This window comes from Mercenaria mercenaria, chromosome 5 (assembly GCF_021730395.1).
Source record: "Mercenaria mercenaria strain notata chromosome 5, MADL_Memer_1, whole genome shotgun sequence".
In the NCBI taxonomy this organism is placed as follows: domain Eukaryota; kingdom Metazoa; phylum Mollusca; class Bivalvia; order Venerida; family Veneridae; genus Mercenaria; species Mercenaria mercenaria.
Window position 1 is genome coordinate 82890272 of NC_069365.1, and position 25770 is coordinate 82916041.

Sequence of the window (25770 nt, forward strand, 5' to 3'; positions counted from 1 at the left end):
ACGTAATTTTGTTGAAATATTCATACGTTCTCAACAATGTATTTGTTTAAACTCCTGAGAAATTTCATATATGTACAATTAGTTTTATGAAATATAATATATTATTGCCAAAAATATTAAAGAGGCGTTTAACTTAGTGATTTCGAATAATGTATTACGATGAAAACGTACTTAAAACACCCTACACTATACAACAAACATTTCCTCTATATTGGCTGACATAGGATGAATTATGTTCTGTCTTTAGTTACATTTCAAACATAAATCGAGTTGGAATTATTTTCCTGACAGAATGTGTGAAGTGTTATTATAGTTTCTGTTTAAATAAGTGAGAAAACCCATCACAGAGCTATATTGTTTTCTTTGAATGTCCAATGTCGTTCTGAAAACGAATGTCGAATGTCGTTCTGGTATCGAATGTCGAATGTCGTTCTGAAATTGAATGTCGAATGTCGTTCTGAAATCGAATGTCCAATGTCGTTCTGAAAACGAATGTCCAATGTCGTTCTGAAAACGAATGTCCAATGTCGTTCTGAAATTGAATGTCGAATGTCGTTCTGAAAATGAATGTCCAATGTCGTTCTGAAATCGAATGTCCAATGTCGTTCTGGTATCGAATGTCGAATGTCGTTCTGAAATTGAATGTCCAATGTCGGTCTGAAAACGAATGTCCAATGTCGTTCTGAAATCGAATGGCCAATGTCGTTCTGGTATCGAATGTCCAATGTCGTTCTGGTATCGAATGTCCAATGTCGTTCTGAAATCGAATGTCGAATGTCGTTCTGGTATCGAATGTTCTGATATCGAATGTCCAATGTCGTTCTGAAATCGAATGTCGAATGTCGTTCTGGTATCGAATGTTCAATGTCGTTCTGAAATCTAATGTCCAATGTCCTTCTGGTGTCGAATGTCCAATGTCATTTTAAAGTTGAATGTCTAATGTCCTTTCCAGTTTCAATGTCCAATGTCGTTCTGAGATCGAATGTTCAATGTCGAAAGTTCAACTTATTTCCAACTTCACGCTTCAAATGTTCAATGTTGTTCTCTTATCCAATGTACAATGTCGAATGTCGAACTTCTCGCCAACTTCACACACTTAAAAATAAAGGTGATTAATAATGCTTAACCAGTACTAGCATTGATAGGGTTGCTCTAGATACAAAAAATTACCAAGTTGATTGTATGGTTGTATAAATGTCAAGTTCATATGTTTCGGAAGTATGGGGAGCATATAATTTTTAAGAGATATTAAGGTTTTCCTAAAAGATCTTAGGGGTGCGGCAACAGGCACCAAAATACGCAGTGTATGTGAGAGTTTGGCAGCTTTCCTATATCTATTTTAACCAAATATAGAGCAAAACAGTTTTGATTAAAAAAGGAAGAAAGATGAAAATATCTTATCAATGAAGAATCAGTTAGTTTGAATATTTTAGTAATCTGGGTAAATTCTATGAAATCTTTAATTGAAAACTCAGGAGCTTTACATTCACCGATAAGTGTTACTTTTTTTTATATTCTGGAAAGCGTTTACGAGATCAGTATATATAAAAGTGATATGCGTGTGTAAATGTCTAAATCAAAATAATTTGTTAAGTATAAAACAACTTTATTTTGTTATTAAGCTTATTTATACATTAATATGATACAAGACAAAGCCTCAAGAAATCTGGTTTAACTTAAAAAATAATACAAAAAAAAACAACTATTCTCTACTCAAAAGAAAAGTGAAAATTCGCGAGAACCAATTCACTTGAAAATAATAAGTCTACATTTAGTGTCATGGAACAATAGTACTAAATAGGTAATTACGCAGCACTTCCGGGCTAGCCGGATAATAGCGGGAAGAAAAAAATCCTCATTTTTTTTTAAAGTGGCATTTTCATGTTTTATCTATGCCAGTTCCTGTTTTTATTGCATTGTTGACCTATACTTTACATTTTGGTTCCATTTTCAAGGAGAATTTTTGCATATATAGAAATGTAAAGAAACCCCTATTACTCCTGTGTTCATACCAACACTTTACCTGTGAATTTGGAAGATATCCCATAGTGTTGACCTGTCAGATAAGAAATCTCTCTTAGAAGATACATGATCCCGACTTTTCTTGGTGTTTTTTGTGGTTAATTGGTCATTTAAGAACATAAGGCTAGTAATTTTTTAAAAAATGGGTCTGGCTATGTGTTACAGCTTTCAGAAGATTGTTAATTTTATAAAGAACATATAGTAAATTTATGTACTACTGTACAACCTCATCATACCTGTTATTGCAAATATCATACTTTGCAAATTTTAGCCGATATCAAGGTAATGTCGTTTTCTATTCGTTGCGTTCTCGTGCTGGTTTTAGGATTATGAATTATATTAATTTCCAGTTTCTTTCCAATATCTATCTTTCAATAGAAAATAATCTTCTTTTTTTTCAACTTACAAGAAACCTTTCTTGCATGATTTTTAAGTGATAAATAATTTTCAGCAGTCGAATGAAGTTCTGTATTCACTGCGAGGAGAATTACTTCCTGTCCGCTAGGGGCGCCTTGTTAGCTTCCGGCGAAACTTTTAAATCCACCACCGAGTGTGAAAATATACTTGCGTTACCGCAAAGCTCGATTTTCGAGTGATACTTCTAATTCTAGTTTATATTACCTTGAAGATACAACGAAATTAACAGAGAAAATCTGCTATTTTAATTCTGTTATTCGCGTCAGTATTGTGCCTAATTTTAATGAATGTATGCATGTTAAGGCAACAAATAGTAACCGTATGTTGTACAGTCGTCAAATAAGATGAAAGCTGCTTTTGTATAAATTAAAAAAAAAGCATCTAACACCCTTTATAATCACTGATTACTGTTTCTTGAAGCAACATGATTATTTTTTTTTCTTTTATTTGTCACATTATTATCATGCATTGTAAGTCTTGACTATATTTGCTTTACGTATTGGTAGATGGTCAAAAGTTGGAATGTTCAGTATTAAACAATGCAGAGATAGTATTACTGGTTTGAACAAGCACAGGTGTTATAGTACAACAAAGTATGAGTTAGTAAAGGCGAAACTTTTTAGATTTCAAATACTCTTTCTACATAAAGCTATATCACTCTTTCAGCAACTGCGTAGTTTCCGTCCTCATTAAATGTTGAAACGTCTGTCATAGATCTTAAACGGTTTTTGCTGTGAGAATAGGATTCCGTTGCATAGGGTAAAATACGATATAAGGAAAGAAACCTGACTGTTTCTATGTAACTGTACTGCATGGGATTGTTCTACCATAAACTGATATAAAATAATCAAAACTTTTAACGCGCCCATCATATTTTTGGCAAAAGTTTTCAAAATATTCTGAGTATATTCAAGAAATTTCTAACACATTTCGAAAAATATTTTGTAAATGAGATATAATTGTTCCACTAAAATCCAGTACTGCTATGATATCAATTTACAAAGTCACAAATGTATAAATAAAATATCTAGAATTACAAAAGAGTGATTTTCGTTATAAGGCATGGAACCCCTGACAGAAACACAATAACTTCTTTATTTTCTCATATCTTCGAAACACATTTAAACTAGGATTTATATTTGACAATATATAATAAAAATTCAGTTACTGGACCTCAGTATTCTCATTATAAACGATATTTGCCCGTTGAAGAAAAAAGACATTTTTTTTGCATTTTAGTGACTTTTTAACAATGGGGAAAATGTCGTAAAAAGAACAAAGTGACGTATTTGCATTACGTAATTTTGTTGAAATATTCATACGTTCTCAACAATGTATTTGTTTAAACTCCTGAGAAATTTCATATATGTACAATTAGTTTTATGAAATATAATATATTATTGACAAAAATATTAAAGAGGCGTTTAACTTAGTGATTTCGAATAATGTATTACGATGAAAACGTACTTAAAACACCCTACACTATACAACAAACATTTCCTCTATATTGGCTGACATAGGATGAATTATGTTCTGTCTTTAGTTACATTTCAAACATAAATCGAGTTGGAATTATTTTCCTGACAGAATGTGTGAAGTGTTATTATAGTTTCTGTTTAAATAAGTGAGAAAACCCATCACAGAGCTATATTGTTTTCTTTGAATGATTGACGTTTCCAAATAATGGCTGATTGTGCCTCGGTTAGAACATTCTCTTTGTTCAAGAATTTATTTTTTGCAAAGGAATTCAATCAATTATTTTCTTCGTTATATTCATTAATCTTTTTTTTTATACCATGTATTAACCTTAAGCCTGCTGTCGGCAAGTGGTTCTACCTTTGCGACCAGTGCAGACCAAGATCAGTCTGCAAGTCCGTGTCTGCACTGTTCGCTATTCAGTCAGTAAATTTTCATTCAACACCCCTTTAAATAATAAATGGTTCTGCCCAAATTGGATAATGGACCAATTTAGCTGGCTAAAGGTTGATAATATTAACCATGTCAACAAACTGGTGCAATTAAATGTCCTTTAAAGCGTTCACTGACTGTTCTACCAAGGGGGAGACACGTGTGTTATAGGTATTAATGAATATGATGTTAATTATTCTGCTTAAAATATTTCTCTGTTTTCTTGTGTGAAACTCTGATTTATTGAATGGTTAGAAAAAGTAATTTATTAGCTTAGAAATAAAGTTCTAGCAATCTGATTCTGGATTATGCAGTTTAAATCTGGCATTGACAATCCATCCCGTTCCAATCGAATTGTTCAAATGTTTGAAGAGGTACCACAATCCAACCTGAGCTGAAGACACATATGAACTGAGACCGAAAATGCTGTTCACTTATTCAAACTTCTAGCAATTTTTGCATGATATTATAATACAGTATGAATAAAGGCCTCCAGCAAATAAAATTATCATTAATGATGGAAATGTTCATACTGCCTTATTTGATCTTTCTTACACTGAAGAAAATTGAAAATATGGCCTATAGTTCAAATCTGTCAAACGTAATTGTAAATTGCTCTTGGGCATCAACGATAATACATTAACTGTAATAGAACATACAATATGATTTTTGTGTACTTACCCATTTTATACACATCTACTAATAAATAGCTACATTGCTGTAGGTTTTTTAATGGAATGCGGTCGTTGAACTGTTCCTACTGGATGTTGTTGTTGCTTTTATTATTTTTATTTGCATGTTTTAAATACTATTAAATGACTGTAAAATTTCTAAATTATTACCAAGTGATCATGTTCCAAACATACTAGAACTAATCAAACAAAACTACAAGCAAGTTATAACTTCCAGCCACAGTGACTGTTTGCCCAGCTTTTGAAGAAAAAAAGTTTTCCATTTGTATGATGTAAAGCCACGCGTCAGTACTAAATTCCTGCCTCTATGGAACACAGAAGAACAAAAACTTACATAGCTATCTGTTGTTGCGTTGTTTAAGTTTACAGAAGAACTTTCCCTCGTCTGCAAATAAAAGATGAAAAATTCAGCTTATCTTCCAAATCAGTTCAAGAATCATGTATAAAATTTTATTTGACAAAAATATAATTGAGCCGTGCCATGAGAAAACCAACATAGTGGCTTTGCAACCTGCATGGATCCAGATCAGCCTGCGCATCCGCGCAGTCTGGGCAGAATCCATGATGTTCGTTAACAGTTTCTCTAATGCCAATAGGCTTTGAAAGCGAACAGCATGGATCCTTACCAGACTGCGTGGATGCACAGGCTTGTCTGGATCCATGCTGGTCGCAAAGCCACTATGTTGGTTTTCTCATGGCGCGGCTCATATCTACGTTGCCATAGATTTAACAGGACATGAATAAAATAAAACGGTGTTATTTGAAATTTACGTTCTTAAAATAGATATTGTATAACAAAGAAATTTTCTTTTAATGTATGTATTTAAAACATGAGTCCGTGTGTGATTTTCGAACGTCGTGGGGAGGTAACGTTACAAGCGGTTATACGTCACACGTTAGCAGCACAATGATAATTTTCTTTGAAACGGAGAAAGCATTTGTTATGATATGGTTTTTTTTCTGTCTGTCAGATGTTCTGCAGAAATAATTATAGAAAAAATGACCATGAGATAATGGACAAATTCTAAATTCTTAAATTGAAATATCCTAAACGAAAGAAATAACGTTTGACGGAAGTCTATTGTAACAGTTTCGCATTTCAAATCCTGTAATTCCAATCTAAGGAAAATCCCCAGAGAAAGATATTTTAGGAAGTAAAACAATAGTTATGTCATTCGTGCAGTTAACATTTGATTGATTAAATAAAATTGAACTGTTCTCTGAAAATGTAAGGCAGAATAAAAAGAACTTTATGAAACAAACTATTCACAGTGCCTTGTTTCGAGTATTGAGTTAACCGCATTTGTATAACTGCTATGTAAAATGTACATGAGTGCTCTAATCTGTCTGTATATAAGTTTATTTATAGTCGCCACCGGTAACCCATATGGGCGACTGCTCCAGAAGACTGTTATCTTAGTGGGAGGATGGTGCAAGATATAGAAGACGCTCCAATTCCAGAAGCTTCCCTGGTTCTTTAGCGTGCCAGATGTGAAGCACCCATGAACGGGATCCTTATCCCAATGTTGGTAATTTTTAGTTGAAGAAGCGGGCGCTCGAACTCTCCACCCCTGGTTTCGTAGTCAAACATTGTTACCCCTGGACCACTGCGTCCGCTCTAGAGTGCTCTAACTAACAGGGCGGGTATTTAACTACTGTACACTCTGAAGTTGTTTGATTGACGGGTTTCAACCAGTCTGGATTGAACCGTGTACTGAAGTTGTTTGATTGACGGGTTTCAACCAGTCTGGATTGAACCGTGTACTGAAGTTGTTTGATTGACGGGTTTCGACCAGTTTGGAGTGAACCGTGTAATGTCAATTACAAATTAACACACCTTCCTGCAATATTACGCCTTTATTGATAGGTTATGATACCAAATGGACTGAGTTATGCTAATTAATCAGTTACCCTCCTCCATCTCGTCTTTACAGTTGCCGTATAAATTGTATATGACATTAGCATTGAAACACACTATCTAGATATCTGTTTAAGTTGATTTAAAGGCACGCAAGATTACTTCATTGATTTTTCAAGCCAACTTTATTATGACAATGAACATGATAATTGAAAATATAACAAAGATAAAATGATACGAATAATATAAAGACACTTTTTAAAGTTAGGAATTTTGTAAAGTGGCTAAAATGTTTAGGCAATTTCGGAAATGTCTGGCTTTTTTCGTCATTAAAAAAATGACTTATTGATTTCATGTATTTTTCACACTGCATGAAAATATAAGCATTCATTTTGTAGAACTGCTGATTGATATAAAATCTAGATCAATATATAAGACAGTGTACACACATTAATGAATTATAATAAAAATGTGTGAAGCTTGAAACATTAGTTTTAGTGGTATTTCTAGCCAAAGTCAGTTTGTGAGAAAAATATATACAATAAAATCGAAAATATTCATTAAACTTTGTAATTTTGAGTATTATATATAAGAGGTATTAGTTTTATTCATTTTAGAAAACGAGTAACCACGTTTTTCATTTCACAAAATGTCTAAATGCCTAATTTTAGAAAAAAATGTCTGTAACAGATACGGAAAAGGGAACAATGGCTAATATCTGTCTTTTGTTTACTTCGCAATCTATTGAGAATATATCTTTTTGTAGCTAGGCCATTACAGAAGCACATTATCTAGCTGTATTTCCCCTGTAACTTTAACGGAACTACTGACTTCATTTATTACAGTTAAAAGTATCGAACCCCAATAATGAATTCTACAAGAAGTTTTGAAACACCAGCGTAATTCTACTCACATAAAACTGTGGAAAGTATTGAAGAGTATTTTTGATACCAATAATTTCATGCTTCAAATTTACAAGAAACAGATACATGCAAAAAATGACGTTACAAAACTAAATATCTCACCGTGAAAACTGAGTTTTCTGAATGTTTAAAACCCTACAAAATAAAATAAAAATTACTGTGATACGTAAAACATTTATGACATAACTCTAATGCAAACGACATAAAATACTAAAAATAAATGACAAAACATACTAACAAGAGTATTAGAAAAAAAATTCTTTCCTTTACCAAATCGAGACATCGCATTTCGATTGCGCTATTGATAAAAACTGTGATCCATCGCGACACCCACACTACCCACAGAACCCAACACCTGTTATATATACTAATATCGTTTTTGGAGACGTAACAGTAACAACGGTTTCAATTTTGAAAATTCTAAAATGAAAAATATAAATTCCGCTTGTAATTCACATTTGATATTGAAAGCATCGCCAATAGCAGAAATAATATTATTCCCTTGGTGTATTAAAGTTTATCTATATAGGAAAAGGATTGGGTATCAAAAAAAGTTCAATTAAAATAGTGATTTAGATATTAGTAACGCAGCACTAACAAAACGAAAAGAAAAATCTCCATATTAGTTGTTATCTGTACTTATAGAAAACTGATTTAAAACTAAGCGGATCATTCAACTGTTAATTAATTTAGTGTGAACTAGAAAAGCAAATCAATACAAATGTTCTACATGATATGAAACGATCCAAAAGTACAGTCCAATTTATAGTCGTATAAACTGACAGTATTCTGACAGAAAGATGTGCTTTCAAAGTATTTTCACGTCCTTTAGCACTTTCTGACGTTATGATTAATCTAGAAGAAAACATTTTTTCAACGCAGAAAATTGGATAAAATTCCGAGAGGTTTCTCAAGGATCCATCCATGTGCAAAACTTCATGTCTTTCAATTATACTCAAAATTTCTACATGTTCTTAGTACATGTAAAAATACTCTCTTTTCAGACTGCCGATAAGCAAATTGTATATATACTCCGTGACATAAAAAGGGACCATAAAAGTGTTTTAAGAACTTGTGATATATGAAGGTTAACGCAAATTCATGATTTATTGCAAAGAAAAAATATATATTAGTGCAATATATCGTGGCAGACATTTTACACAAAAACACGACGTTTAAAGAGCGCCGACACGACATACTTATTTGTCGAGTTTTCGTACTGGCGGGTATGTATATGTCGTGTTGGCGCCCTTTATTTGCCGTGCTGTCGTGTTATCGTGACTTCGCACCGCCGACATGAACACACCAAAAATACCTTATCTGTCAAGTTTTCGCCCCGCCGACACGAAAACAGGACAAATATCTGATTTGTCGAGTTTTTGTGTTTTCGTTCTTGACGTTACGCTCATTGTTGGCGTACATTAGCGTAACTGATGTTATCATCGTTTTTAGCCGTTTAGACGTTAAAGGGATTACTTGGGGTGGTTGGACTACAGTTTTCATAAATCATGTCGTTTCGATATTTAAGGAAATATTTGATATAGATGTACTATATAATATTTATTCAATATAACTATTTATCAGACAGTGAATTATATTGCGGTGTTCAGATACAATTGTAATACATATACATTATTTAGTTTTCAAACGTAACGTCGACGTTACATTAATTTCACGGCTGTGACATCTCGGTTAGATTTTGCAATTTTCATGTGTTAAATTTAATTCATATTCAACGTAAGACTTATGCATATCAATTTGCAGACAGTTGTATGTACTTTCAGACTGTAGTCGCTGTTTTGTAAACAAATACATATTTCTTTAAATATTTCGGCACGTAACAACTTCGTGATTTTATTTTTTGCATTTTTGGACACGTGTGACATCGCGGCTAGATTAAAGTATACATATATTAAACGCCATTATCAAAGTCAATATACGACAAAAACTTACTAATTCAAAAGTAGAATTTATGTACTTTTTGTCAAAATAAATATTATAGAAAGCATACAATAGTTAAAGAAAATACAGAAATTTTTACAAATCCTGTCGAGGGAAGACATTAAATCTTACGTTTTATGTTGGATCTGTCTTTTGCTTCCTTTTTGTTACAGGAAGTATTGAACAGCAAATGACTGCAATGACGTCAAATATAGTTAACGTCAAGTCACCGAGTCTTCTTATTTGACGGAAAAAAATAATTTTATGAATTAACCAAGCCATTTAATAATGCGCATTGGTGAATTCTGTTACATCTTATATGACGTTTTAGTGTTGTTTTCTATGACTCTATGTCGATTTAAATTTTTACTAATTGTTAAACGTAAATGCGATCATATTTACTAACAGGGAGATTGTTTTGCCTTTCTTGTGATATAAGAAGATAAACAATCGTATTTTTAAAACGAATTTCATGAAACATTGAAGTGAACGAAACTAAAAAATTTCCGATGTTCGCCAACAACGTACGCAACGTCTCTTGCGTCTTTCATTATACATGCGCACAACAATTACATATATGCAAGGACATATATCTGATTTGTCGAGTTTTCGTGTTTTCGTTTTTGATTACAACACACTAAATAGCTGTTTTTTATTCTATATAAAATTGACATATTACCAATGGCCGCAGCACACACCAGGACCCATTTTAAATGTCTGTAACTTATATTTCCTTGAAGAATATTGTCAGTACTGAATAAAAACCAAAAGAAAAGTTTGGGTCATGTTTGATGGAATAGAACTGTTTTTAGTCAAACATACAAACTGCAAAATAAGCTAAAAATGAGACACCAAATTGTAGTGGTGGTGTATGATCTAAGTTTCCATGAAAAATTCTGTCATGTTGTTATTTCATTATGAAAATGCTACCTACATGTCAAGCATAGATCTGTCATGTGATTTTAGTAAAATAAATGCAAAGAAAATAAGGAAAATGGTTCTACAGAGCAAACAAATAAGCTGAGGACTATTTGTATCCGCCATTATGCGACTACCATTTTATTCGCGCCATTTTCCTATTTAGTGTCTGTATGCCTTTTGCGTCTTCCGCTATACATGCGCACAACAATTACACATATGTAAGACGCGCCACTGGCGCCAGATCAGAAAGAAAATGCCTCTGTACTTGTTATACCCTACCCCTAGGTATTCTATAAGAACCATGGTCGTGAACGGGAAATTATACTAACCCATTTCAATCTAAAACACGCAGTTCAGTAAATGTGTACTACTGATATTAAACAAGTGGTAATTTATCTTCCGTTGTGTGCCGGTCACATTTCTTCAATACTTCTTATCTTAGAAAAACAACGTGTAGTTTACAGTTTTTTCAAAGGTACACAAAAAACTTGCTTGAACTTCCCTGGTGAAGTTCCGGTCTAGATTACAGACACACTCTGATTGTTGATGCGGAAATGTATGTCAGTCGTCATTTTACTACACGTGCACGCTAAAATGTTTATATGCAGCATAAATGTGCAAAATGAATTAAATAAACAGAATAGATGTATACCAATGTATGATTTCAAATTCAAAATTTATGCAAGATGAATTTCATTCATCATTTCGAGTCTTATCGTAAAACTGTGAATATATTGCATTCTGTTTTTGTGTGTTTACATTTCGCTTAACATGTGCACACTGCCGTGACCTCTAGACCGGATGTTCATTAGGGAAGTTCACGCAAATTTTTTCTGTAACGTTGACTAAAGCGTAAAATATATGCAGCATCTCTGCAATATGGAATATTGAGACAATGTGACTGGTGCACGATGGAAGATAAATTATCGCTTGTTTAATATCAATAGTACACATTTACTGAACTGCGTGTTTTATGTATGAAATACGCGATTGAAATGGGTTAGTATATTTTCCCGTTCATGACCATGGTTCTTATAGAATACCTAGGGGTAGGGTATAACATGTACAGAGGCATTTTCTTTCTGATCTGGCGCCAGTGAGACACACAAAAAGATCTGAACCGATGATTGTTAACATAGCGCACAATAAGAAAACGGCCCACCTAGCGCTCTCATTTGGCGTAGTTAACGGCGAATGACTTGAAATACGGTGATTATGATAAAAGTATCTCCGGTTACATCACTTCTCCAGTAAAAGAACTGGGATCCTCCAGCTCTGCGGCGGGCTGTTTAAAATGTATCAACGTCAAATCGAAAACACAAAAACTCAACAAATAAAGTATTTGTCGTGTTTTCGAGTTTTCATACCGGCGGGGCGAAAACACGGCAAATAAGATATTTGTCGTGTGAGTATTATTATATATTAAAGCTGGTCGTACGTAAAATTTTATAAAAGTTTGCAGTTTCTGTATAATCTATTAGAGATTTATTTAAGGAACAACAATTCATGAAGACTCCTTTTTACTTTTTGTAATTACACCCGTCCCCTCCCCTCCCCTCCCCCACCTCTCTCCTTTAATAAGAAAGCATTAAAAAATCGAACTACTTCTTTTGATTTAAATGTAACTTCTAGATTTATGTGAGTAATGTGAATATTTCAACGATCTGAAACGAAAGGCAAGTTTAAAACAGCGTGTATGTTATATTAAAAATATTCTGTTCAAATTCTGTATATACAATGTCAATGCATATCTCGGACAAATACAATACAACAGTTTCTATAAGCATATCATTCCTCAGGCTAAGAATGTTTATCTTAATTATTCTTTTGCCAAAAATAACTCAATCTGCAACCAGGATAGGAATATCAAAAGAAATAAAAATCTCAAGTGAAAATTAGACATGTATTAAGCACTAAGTAAACACAAATAGTTGTAAATAATCAGGTTTTTCTAACAAATCCATTTTTGACCAAACTCTGATTTACCACTTTTAAACAAAGAATCCTAAGACAAAATGAATAGACTTCTAGTTTTAATCTATCTAACAATACCTTTTTTAAACAAAACAAGTCACATAAGATATACCATTGACCTTCATTCCGAAAAGAAAACATGCTAAAGGCATTCAGTTTACGTACCTTAACGCCATCTTCTGCAGACTTTTTTCGTCGAAGTTTTTTAAATGGCGTCGTCTTGCAACACGTGCAGAAGAAATTCTTCAGCGCTCTCAGAAAATAAGAGATAGACTTTGGACTGATAACCAAGTTAAAAGGCGGCGGAAGTGTTGAACCTTCATCAAAGTAACCCATCCATAATTTTGACCTTGAGAATTTCCACTCCATATCTGCGTGATTCTGAACAAAGAGAACATTTCAAAGTGTTTAACTGTAAACATATTGACATTAAAGTTAATCTAAACTATTTATCAACTGTCATTTGAAAGACATTCAGAAATAAAAAGGGACAACATGCACTTTTGATTGCCTAAAACTGAGATATCAGTCATTTTAGTCTAAGGTTTAGATTCGCCACGCTTGCAAAATTTTATATCATTTGTTTATATTGCTATCAGTGGTGGGACCAGACACTAATCAGATCAAAAAGCTACGAACTTGGTAAAATTGCATTATTTATACGCCAGATTTCACCAAATGCGGTTTACTTGACGAATGTTTTCCTAGGGCACATGCCCCGGACCCCCATAGAAACTCCGCGCCTCTTCCTCTACACCAAAGTCCTGGATCAACCCCTGATAAATATGTCTAAGGTTATAAACATGTGTTTAGAGACCAGTCTGATACTTCTAATATCTCATTGGTTGTTTCTGACCATAAATTTGAAATTGACCAATGGCAAAGCAGTATTTTGAGAATGAACACAATACTCGCAGTGGTTCAAAAATTTGATTGGCAATTCAATTTCTGAAGCAGAGATGACTCAGCTATAAGGGTGAACATCACTAAATCCGTGGTTATAAACTTTAATATGTTTGTTTTCTTTACTGCTCCACTTCAATGAATACAGCCCGCTGAATGGTACTTCTTTTCACTTCTTTCAATGTATCTTTCCGAGATATGAAATTCTTTAACGTGCATGCGATAGGAACATGCCGATTTCAATATATACTGAAACGCGGTAAAGTAAAGGAAAACACAATGCTATTGAGACACGGCACGAGGAAAGATTAGGACTTTATTTTAAGACTGCTTGTGATAGACCTGCGTAGGCTTACACTTGATTTGGTAGTGATCAGCCTATAACTATATATATACGAAATGCCTCAACTGTATGAAGTTGTCATGACCTAAGATGTTTTATTCACTGAATATACATGTATATTTCGTCGACCATTCCTTTGTGTCCATACAATACATACTAAACTCATATCCAAAACAGTTGAAGAAGGAAGAAAAACAATCGGATTAATGACAAAAAAATCTATTTAAGAAGAATCACACTTAATTTGATTTTTTGGACTCTTGTCCTTATTTCACTTAGGGAATTCTGGTTATTTGTTACTAAACAACATTCTTGGCTTACAGGATTTCCAATGTAAAATAACAAATGTACTCTAAAGGGAGGACAAGAGTCAGAAGATTTGAATGGAGAAATGTTTAACTCTTTACTAATATACGAAAAGGTCTCCGAGTTGCTGTTACCTTACCAATGCTTACAAGTGCTCACTCTTGAAAAACCAAGTAGTTACAAAACATACTGTCTTTCTGCCGTTCGAACATCGATCATTTAAAGAAAATTAAACACTAAAAATGATGGTACAGTCAACAAACAAATCAATTTGAACCAAAAAGTACATCAGTCTGGCAGCTATGGCGTTTAATATTTAATTGTTTGAAGACTTACAACATGTACTGTTGGGAACCTCATTATTTCAGATTGCATTTATCAACGTAATTAGTCTGTCACGCCTGAGAATCGTAGTATTATAGAAGTTTTATAAAAAAAAAAAAGAATAAATCATAATTGAAAATGGTTTCCACAGCAGTATCACGGAAATGCCAGGACATATCCATTACCTCCGTAGAAATAATTTCTGTAAATTACCATCATATATTTCATATCAATACGCCGAAAAAATGTATTTCTAGAAAATAGAAAAATATCACGTGTTGTGATGAAACTGATAAGATAAAATCTATATTTTGGAAATTACAAAAAAGAAATTACTGACCTCAATTTCTTGGAAGGAGTTAGACATCATGGCAATTAGCATGTTGATGAGCACAATCACCGCCATGGTATGGTACACCATAAAAAGTAGTTCCCCGACAGTTTCCGTAAAATACTGACTATTTTTGATCTTTATGTCCTTAAGTTGGGTCAGACTGAACAATGACCAGTATAATGTCCGGTAACTATTTTCTAAACTGTAAAGTAATTGAAATTATAGATTAAAACATTAAACATAAAAAAGTAGTTCCATCAAACGCTTTAATGCCTTTAACCTTTACAGAGTTTAATAACCTTTGTATACGATCAAAGAAATAATTATAAAAAATTCTGATATTACATCTAATAAGGATAATATATCCTTTGATAAGTACTTGAAGCAATCTAAAATTGATTTTTAATGAAGTAGTAACTGGTATCTGAGTACGATGAATCAATTATTCCATTAAGGGTAATTATAGGTCATTATCTTGTATTGGGAAATATGCACGAATTCTGCAGCGGAAATATTGCGCGACTTTAGGAGCGCAATATTCTTCCGCTAAAGAACTCGTGCATATTTCCCGATGCAAAGAAAATAACCTTTTCATTACATAAGTATCTACACGTATAAATATAATGTAGATATTGCGAATTTATTCAATAGCCTGAATAAGATTTACAATACTGAAATAAATAAAAGAATTCATGCAACAACACACATTAAATAACATGAAATTCAGGCGTCGGTATATGGAAAAATATTGACGTTTCCTGTACCATTGTAACTTAACGGGAATTGGAAACGAGTATGTATTGAAACAAAAAATAACGTTATAGTCTGAAACAATGGCTCATGCTGTAACATATATCTCTGTGTAACATATAACATGTAATAAATCTATGTTATTATAGGTTATTAGCTTTGTATCGGGAAATATGCACGAGTTCTGCAGCGGAAATATTGCGCGACTTTAAGAGCGCAATATTCTTCCGCTAAAGAACGAGCGCATATTTCCCGATAAAAAGCTAATAACCTTTCACATTACATAACGTATCTAACGGGGAATAGAAACGAGTATGTAATAAGCTAAGATGTCAATCCGTGTTTGTGTATGCATACGTGTAGACAATAACAGGCGCTTGATAATAGTACCTCAAACGAAATGCACTTGGTTTTGTGCTGAAAAATAAGGATTTACATGTGAATTATAAACGTGTACGTCTACATTCGTTAAATAAATTTCTATGTTCTGAATTATGACATCACATGCGCTTATATGAATATACAACAAACGGATTATTATATACCTACGAATTTTCAGTCTCATCTGTTTCACTAAATGATACAAAACAATGTTTTCAACCTCCATCGGACATTTGAATAATCAATCAGAAATGGCGTAATGATGGCGTCTTGAGGTAAATTGCGTTAAACAGTTCAGGGTTCCAAAAGAGAATTTCTGCTTTAATAACGCCAGTAATTACGATACGTGTGTGTATAATATGGTTAAAGAAAGAAGACAACTCAAGTTTGGAACGCGTTTCGTATTTAAATACTTCTTCAGGCAAACATACAATGTATATAAATATATGTATGACGTCATGACGTCAGTTAACATGACATCATAACGTCAATGTATGATGTTACGTTTTGCGCACGTGTGTGTATATAATGAAATGGTCATTACAGCAGTACCTGGATTTGCAATGATGCTGTCAGATCAAGTGGATTTTGCCAGGCCGCATCACACTCGGCGTAATAACCTCCATGAATCTAACCCTAACAAATTCCGCTTGAGCCGGATACCAGATTGTACATTAAGGTACTGTTATAATAAACCTATTATATGTAGCCGTACTCGAACGAGTATCAAATTTCAACCTCCCTATTTCATTTAGTCTACAACGTTCTCCAGATATAAAACAAGTATTTGATTACATATAAAACTGTGCTTTTCGGTGTTTACTCCAATGTAAAACACCTACCATGTTTATAATCTGAATTCTGTCCGTTGGAAATCCTACCTTTAAAAACAACTTTAAACAGTCAGGCACTGTTAGGGAATTTGTTCAAGCCGTCAGAGAAGCGTGTATCATTTTGAACTCAGGTATGAGAAAGACGTGCTCGTGCAGTTCATTGATTATTTCAACAAGAACATACTGATTTGAGCCGCGCCATGAGAAAACCAACATAGTGGCTTTACGACCAGCATAGATCCAGACCAGCCTGCGCATCCGCGCAGTCTGGTCAGGATCCATGCTGTTCGCTTTCAAAGCCTATTGCAGTTAGAGAAACTGTTAGCGAACAGCATGAATCCTGACCAGACTGCGCGGATGCGGAGGCTGGTTTGCATCCATGCTGGTCGCAAACGCACTATGTTGGTTTTCTCATGGCGCGGCTCATTTGATTTTTGTAGCCAGATCCTGACGTATACGTTCACGTTGATAAAACACTTGTAACATCAAATCTTATCGTTCAAATACCCGTATGAATTTACCTGTTACGTGAGTATTAAATGTCACACACTTTTTGCAAGACACTTATGAATACGTGTAAGGATTTCTTACACGTACTCATACATGTAATGAATATTTAACCCATTTGATTATGTTGTACACGTATTTGTGCACGACCCGTTTTTAACGTCAAATTTTCAAATTACGTCATACACTTACGTGTAAAATGAAGGCGGGTTTCCGGCATCTGGAGTATAATACCAATACAGTTGGTTTAGGCCACAGGCAAACGATGTCAACACGAGGAAAAATATCAACATGAATTTCGCAATATCAATCAACATGCATCCCAGTGATATCTGTAGAGGTCCTAAATACTGATCAGCTTGGAATAGAAAAATAATGCGCGCAAAACTAAACACGTTCGCTACCGCAAATAGTCCTTCGGACACCATAGTAGGGTCGTAAAGCGGCCAGTTCTTGCGCTCCATTTCCCGCGGGCCGTATTTCCCAGACTCCATCTGGAAAAAGGCGACGAATCGCAAGGTGAAGGTCGTGAGATAGAGTGAGAGCATGATAAAATCCATCCAGTTCCACCATTGCCGGATGTAGGCTTTTAGTCCTTCTTCCCATAACTGCTTGCATTCTGACCATATAAATCCTAAAATTAAAATGTCATATTCCGTTTACATAACAGAAAACAACAAAGTCAAATTAAGGTTCATGTAAAGTCTTTTGAAACAACCCGTCGGGTGAATTTTTGTTTTAGTTTTTTTACACCTCATAGTGTTACAAACGATGTATATTTAAAAAAAATGCAAAAATTGCAAAATGAAAGTGAAAGTAGAGCTGTCAAATTGAAAAAAAAAACTGCAGTATTTCAACAAATATAAAAGTAATTTATTTTTCATTTCCCGGGGTACCTAGATAAGTATGTAAGACACACATCAAAAACAAACTTAGAGAAAAAATATGTTTGAAAAAGAAGTTTGATACTTTGTACAAAATAGAATGTGGACAGCTGAAGTACATGTTTTGTAAGACAAAATACATATTACCAAACAAGGTGACTTCTATAGAAAGTATTTTCTACTTCTTCTGAACAACTCCGTAGATGCATGTAATGAATATTATGAGTCTGTCCGGTATAATTTCCAAAATGAAAATTTACCTTAAGGGTGGTCTCAAACGCTTTACATGAACCTTAATTATTACAAATAGATAAAGTGTTGGTGTTCAAAGTATAAGCCGTTTTTATTTGTCTGTTATTTAGAAGACAAGTGTAGGAGTGGCTGTTTTGTTTTGGAATTTTTTGCGGGGTGAGTAGTGTTTTTTTTTTTTTTTTTTTTTTTTTTTTTTTAATAGTTTCCTGTTATTGCATGACATCTAATTATGAGCAACTCTTCATACAAAATTAATTGATACAAAAGTATATTAAGTAAAGATAAATACATCTGATGAGGATTTTCTACATTTCAGATAGAATATTTTAATGAAAGACGGGCAATGGATATAATTACATTCGTATATTCATTTCACTACTTGAGACTTTTATGCGTACATGTTTCCCATAAAAAGTATGATATTTCTTAAATACTTTACCAAATACGCAGAAATTTTAGAATGCAATACCATCGTACAATGTCTAGTTACCATGGCTCTGATATTAATGAGTAATGTTTCTCTAGTTATGTAACTCTAACAGGCGTCTAGAATTGTGAATTTAAATGTCACGAGATTCTCGTGTTTCTTTGATAAACATCTGATTAAATGTCAGTCTTAATATCATAGTCACGATTTCTTGTTGAGTTTTCAAATCAATATTATATATAACATTGTGAATAAAGAAAATATCAATTGTTAAAGTGACATGTTCAACTGATTTGTGCTTTGAAAACTTTGCGTTTGCATGAAAAGAAGCCTTTCTGATACAAATTTTCAATTAATTTATTCGCACTCTTTTGAGAAAACATTATGAAAGTAATGATGCATTTTGGACATTATTTTTTGTCAGCAGTCTATTGGCCTAAATGGTTACGACAATGAAATATCTTTTCACGAAATTCAAATTTTTGCCATTAGATGAGTTCGCCAAATAAGTCAGTATTAAGACAACCAGTTATAAATATTTTTAAATGCACATCTCAAAAACCAAAAACGTTTGGACAGAATAGGATCAGCAACTTCGTGAATTGGGTTATGAACGACAAAATAGGATCGGCAAATGCATGGATTCATGTTTAATTTGCCGATCCTATTCTGTCGTTCATTTCACATGAACTCCGAAAAAATGAATTCATTGATCGCGGCCGGCCGGGGAGGCCGCGATCATATTGAAAAGGTGAAGTATATGCGCGCTGGGGAAAATATTTCATGATGGACCTGTGAATTCTTTACTTATGAGTGAAACAGGTCTCATAAGCGTAAATACGACTAGCTTCTACTGATTATAAAACATGCCGTACGATTTGTTGTGAATTAACTGTTGTTGTACTTTTAGTAGTGCAACCGCCACCCTTGTTTAAGAGCAACATTTGAAAAACACGTTTTTTTTCATCCTCAAGTAATAAGTAAGTAGACTCGCCCAGTTTAATCAATAACCCTTAATTGACCGACCCCTCTGGTACAGTATCTAGACACATAATCTAACTCTATACATAGAGCGCCTACTTCACCCGATTTACATTCGGAACATTTTCACGCGTTTCGGACTTTACCGTATGTTTAACATGGGATTTTTGAACCGTCCAAAGATGTTGGAAATGTTTGTCTCATTGTTTATTTTTTTTTTTAATCAAAATGTTACTGCTTTCATTGTCTACCACTTATTTTTCCACCCTTGCCTGAAAAAACAGTAATGAGTTTGTACACTGTTCAGACAATTGTGTTCTGTTGAAATTTAACCAAACACAAGTTTACCTGCATAAACAGAAAGCATGATATGTCACCATGCGCGGATCCAGAGGGGTGAGTGAACCGGGGGTCCGGACCCCCTCTGGAAAATCTTTAAAAAAAGGAAAGAAGACAAGAAGGAAAGAAAATGTTTTTCGAAAAAGGCAACATTAGGACTGCATGTAAAGTATATGCGGCTGCTGCTACATACGACCCCGACATAATTCATATTATTTATCTAAAAGAAACTAAGAATTTTACCTTCAAGAAGGCTTGATTTTATCATTTTCCCAAATTTAACAGGTAAGTCCATAAAACTGTCCCAGAATGCAAAAAAATGAAGTGCTAAATTTCAAAATTTCCAGGGTTGTGGGGCACGGGATCGGAACCCCCTCTGAGAAAATTGGCTGTGTCCGTGCATGGTCACTACATCTGTCCAGTACTGGACATTATGGTAAACGCTTCTTTCCTGCACAAATGACAATTTCGCAACTTCTGTCCGGTTTGTACAAATTTCTGGCCGCGATAAACCATTTGACTTGTATCTTCTATTTACATTATGTTTCATTTCCAGTTATTATAATCAGCAGCTCGGTCATTCTATTCACTAGACAGAACAACTACGGCGTCATCTAAGGAACGTTCTCCCTGAATACACGTGGACGTCGTCAAAACAGCGGCACGTTATCATTATGCTACAGTAAGGTATCTTTGGCGCCTTTTCTTTTGCGGTTTCATACAAAATGAAAGTCATAATTTTCAACAGAACGAATGGGGAGAATGTAAATAGACCAGTGTAATATCAAAATTGTGTAATGGCTTTCATGCACTCTCATGACTTTAAAATTTGATAAATATAATTACGTCATAACGTCAAACGCCAAAGCGGGCGCTGGAGAAGAAAGATGTCCGTAGTAATCTTTAATATCGAGTTAGAACCGAAAAAAACATCACTGTTGTTCAGATGATCATTTTTATATCACTCGGGCAGCGACAGATTTCTATAATTTTTTCGCACTTAAAACTCAAAATAATGATTTTATTCCACGACAAGTCACTGTTTTAGAAATACATGTATCTATTTCGTTTACAACTTACCTGTTACCCATATAGAGACCAGCCATTCTAGCGTTGTGGGTGGAGGTCCTCGAAGGTTTTCTCTGTCTTTCAGACTGTTTATCTCTGTTGACGCCCACATCAATAAAACCAGAAACGTTACGAATGACGCGCTATGATATAAAAACTTCATGAACGGTGTTCTCAGAAGCTTTCCGATTTTACTAAGCGGGAAAATCCAGTAGTATAATGCCATGAATGGCATCATGACACACAGACCTAGGCATATTGTGAATTTGGATATGGTGTTTCTCTTCCGCCATCCGGGCAGACCCTCATACCAGATACTAGTAAGTAGCTGCTGGCAACTGGGGTGAGCAACAAACTGTAAAAGAAATTATTAAACCGGTTCACAAATTATTCTTCAAAGACAGATCAGAGAGAAATTCCATTCTTTGAGAAAATGGTCTTAATAATGGGTTTGTCTTAAATTAGGGATAGTCTTTATGCAGGTTTTACCGCCTCATATCACTTATTTTTTATACAAATAAAAATATGATAATATCAGCTGTATTATTTCAATATCTACTTCAACTTCCTTGTTTTGAAAGGTAACAGTTAGTACCATATTTCAATATAGAACATTGCTGTGTTCTTGAAAACGGTCAACATGTTTTAAATATCCATTACCGTGGAGCACAAAACAAACACACTACCAAAAGCATGTATTCAAAGGTTTTTAAACGATTATTTTTAATTCTCTTCATTATTCCCACCCACGTACACCTGTTATTTATTTGCTTTACGATAAAAGATACAGTTTAAAATATCTTTAAAACCAGTGAAAATAATATAGTCGTGACGATTCAATTTTGATCCTTACCGTCAGAAAAATTACTTTAAGCCATAATTCAATATTTTTTTTGACATTTTATGTCTGAATTAAAAAGATAGTTTTTAAATACGCCATTTTGTTCATGTATTGTTTGGGAATGACGTCAGATTGTGCATGCAATCTCACGAAAAAGGGGCCATCCTTGATATGTTTAAATACGACGCTTTTTTTCTTTCAATTCAAAATACATACTGAAATATATGTTGTTCAATGACGCTGGACAACCTATTTTTATACTGTTTTCAAGAAATCAGCAGAGTCGAACACATGCAATAAAAAGGTTATAACAGAGCTGATGTGTCTCAATGCGATATAGGCGTACAAGACCTGTATCGGCCCTTGAACTAAAGCCCTGGGACCAATATATCTACCACCTTAAGGCGCACCGATCCCGTATAACAACATCTAAATTATTTTTATAAAACATCTTTATTATAGAGCGCGTGTTTATGCTCCAACAAAATAGCTAGACCAAATCTATAAACGCGTACAGTGCATAAATGGCATACGTAACTAAGTAGCATAAAGTATAACAAGTAAGTGGCAATGCAGAAGTCCCCTACCGATGGCCTTGACCTTTAGCCGACAAGCATAGATCATGTGTTGACACATTGTCTCATCATGGGGAACGTTTGTGTGTAGCACTAAGACAGTCCATCAATGTATATAAAAGTTATGGTGCAGAACAATTTTGACTTGACCTTCAATAGTGACCTTTGACCTACAAGCATAAGTCATGTACGTGTATAATCTACATATATCCCTCTATTTACATACCAATTTTATGAGCCTAGCTTGAAGACTTTTTGAGTAATTGCAGGATTCAGATCTGCGGACGGACAGACGCACAGACGGACGGAGGGCATTCCTACAGTCCCCTCCGGTGTTCCACCGGTATGGGACTTAAAACGTTATACGTTATCAACTTATCTATACAGAAGAGTTCGGATATACAACGTATCGGGAAAAAAAATACTGCCCCCTTTGTACGATTTACAAATATGGTTAACGTTACATTACATGTCGCTTCCTGTACCCCATACAAAATAGAAAAAAAATAAGCTTTACCGTAAGTTAAACATCATACATTGTACTTTGATTAAATCACATGAAAGAACAGATATCATCTGTGTACATACTGTGTTTTAATGAGCAAATACTAATTATACCAATTATATATACTGAGCCATTATATAGGTTTACAGAAAAATGTCAGCTTTTATCTATGGATTGGTTTGATGTCTCTAAGGAGTAAAAAATAATGAGGTTTAGCAAAATAAAGAAGATACGTTTCATGATTAATATATAACACTGCGGAGTTGTGACATTTGCAGGTTTCCCAGCGATGCCTCTATTGTTCGTATATATCATATCTTATTTAACAAATAAACATTTTAAAAATACGGTTTCTTCTTGCAGTAAAAGAATGTTGTCTCGATGCAAGTGAAAAGACTGTATTTGTACGTCTCATATCTTTTTTTAACTAGGTACTAGGGTCTAGGAACTAGGATCCAACTTCTGGCTTCATTGTAAAATCATACAATTTTGCGATCGTTTTATCTAAAGCTTTATTCGCTTAATGTCCGTATCTGCGAAAACAAATACTCGCGGATGTATTACTCGCGGATGTATAAAATGTCATGTTTGATTTCCAAAGAAAACCATATAACGCAGATTATTGCCTAGCGAAATAATGCCAAAAATATAGTGCAAACTTATAGCCTCGCGAAAATATATGATTTACAATATTGGTCGAGAACACTTACCTGTTTTTGCTCGTATTTGATAGCTAGTTTAAGCCTGGAAAGAGCCATGGTACCTTCTGTATTACCATCACATTCCTCGTTATCTGAGTCGCTGTCATTCCTTCTGTTTAGCACTGCAATAACTTCCTCACTACTTCGACATTGGTCCAGCAGATCACAGGCACATTTCTTACACTGGTTGCTTAAGGCTATATACGCGTCTTTAAACTCATTCTCACGAAGTGCTAATTTCTCGAGCTCCCATGACAGTTTGAAAGCCGTGAGAATGGGGTCTGAGCTGGTTAAAGAGATCCAAGCTGGGCTTGCGAGAGCTCTGTATGTATTTATACGTCTTAAAGAATGACGTAGGCCGTCTTCGGTGACTTTCTCCTGACATTTCCGGCATGAGCAAGACAACTGATGGGGACGATCTATAACCGCTCCCCTCATGAGCAAAAGTTGAAGAATTTCAAACTGGTTGCAATGAGCTGCTAATATAACAGGTGATATATCTGGCGAATAGTCATTGCTTTCTTCCGAATCGCCAATTTCGCCGACATATTTTGACCTGTACCACTCAGTTCCAAGCATGTCTGGCGTAATTGATGGGTGATCTATTAACATTTCAACGATTTTGAACACCCCTTCACGAATAGCATATAACAGCGCATCCCCAATTTTGACACCATTCTGTTTTAATAAGAGTTCAACAATCTCAACGTTTTCGTTGTCTACGGCTATCTGAATAGCTGAGCGTCCTAACATATTGGTACAGTTTACGTTCACCGGCATTGGCGGCTGAAGACACCGGAACATCGTGTGCTTGTCACCGCGTTCGGCGGCTTCCAAGAAAAGGCGCTCTTTTGGTGCGATTCTTTGGCAGCATTTGATTGGCTGAAGAGGCATTGCAATTGGCGCCACCTTAGCGGAACGTCTTGAACTACCTCTGCTTGATCTAGACTTGGTTGATTTTCTTCCCATCTTAAAAGGCATGGCCTAATTGGAGAGCCTAAAATGTAAAATATGACTTTGTTAAAAGACGTATATAAAATTGACGAAAGTTTTGTTAATGCTATTAAAGCGATGATTTTAAGAAATGAAGTACGATTTAAAGAACAGTTGGACTCTGTTTCTCGTATTCCTAGCGGTCATGCGTTTTACTTCGAAATAACCGAAACTCGACTAAAATGATATTTTGCGCAATGTTTTCGGGACTTTCGGGATGGGTCTTGAAAATGTCTTCAAGATAGCCAGAATTTTGAGATAAGCAAGTTTGAAATATCAGGTTTCAACTGTGTCCTTTAAAAGTATGAACATTTTAATGTGCTTAGTCTCATGCATAAGTCCGCCCCGCTACTGCCTTTCAATGCTTTAGATTGCATAACAGCAAACTATTTTTTATAGGTTAAGACGTTATCACATAATTATTAGAATGTTAGTAGAAATGAGAAACTCGTTTGCAACTTTCAATTTTTAGTCTTGTAAAGTGTAAGTGTTTGCTTTATTCCATTTAAGGTCTTCACGTAGTGAACATGAAACGAAATATTTTAAGGTTTCGCACAATCACATTTGAAAACATCAGTCTGGTATTTACGAGTGAAATAATTTGTGTTTTATGTACATTTTCGACCATCAGCAGAAAATGTCAATGCTCTTCTTGCTATACTGAAAATGTCAATGAAATATATTTGATGTTTTTCCTCTTTTACTAAGATATTATTCATCAATGTACCGATTCATTTTATCTCAGATAACACTCAATGTAAAATTTCCATAGACCAACAGAGATTTATTTCGAACACTCTCAATGTGTGATAATTATTTTGAATACTACTCGGCCGGGCAGTAATCATTCTATCATAGATCACCTTG

The 25770-nt window shown here is 34.4% G+C and overlaps 1 protein-coding gene across 1 annotated transcript in view; it reads right to left on the minus strand.

The window, feature by feature from the left end:
• Positions 1 to 25770, minus strand: part of LOC123557781 (transient-receptor-potential-like protein) — a 123561-nt gene that overhangs the window by 28227 nt on the left and 69564 nt on the right. The window contains exons 2-8 of the mRNA XM_045349468.2: positions 23920 to 24907; positions 21301 to 21643; positions 17530 to 17971; positions 14873 to 15068; positions 12822 to 13037; positions 7923 to 7955; positions 5374 to 5424 (exon numbers count right to left, since the gene is read on the minus strand). Of these exons, the coding sequence (XP_045205403.1) occupies positions 5374 to 5424; positions 7923 to 7955; positions 12822 to 13037; positions 14873 to 15068; positions 17530 to 17971; positions 21301 to 21643; positions 23920 to 24891 (2253 nt within the window). The 5' untranslated portion in view covers positions 24892 to 24907. The remainder of the gene's footprint in view (positions 1 to 5373; positions 5425 to 7922; positions 7956 to 12821; positions 13038 to 14872; positions 15069 to 17529; positions 17972 to 21300; positions 21644 to 23919; positions 24908 to 25770) is intronic.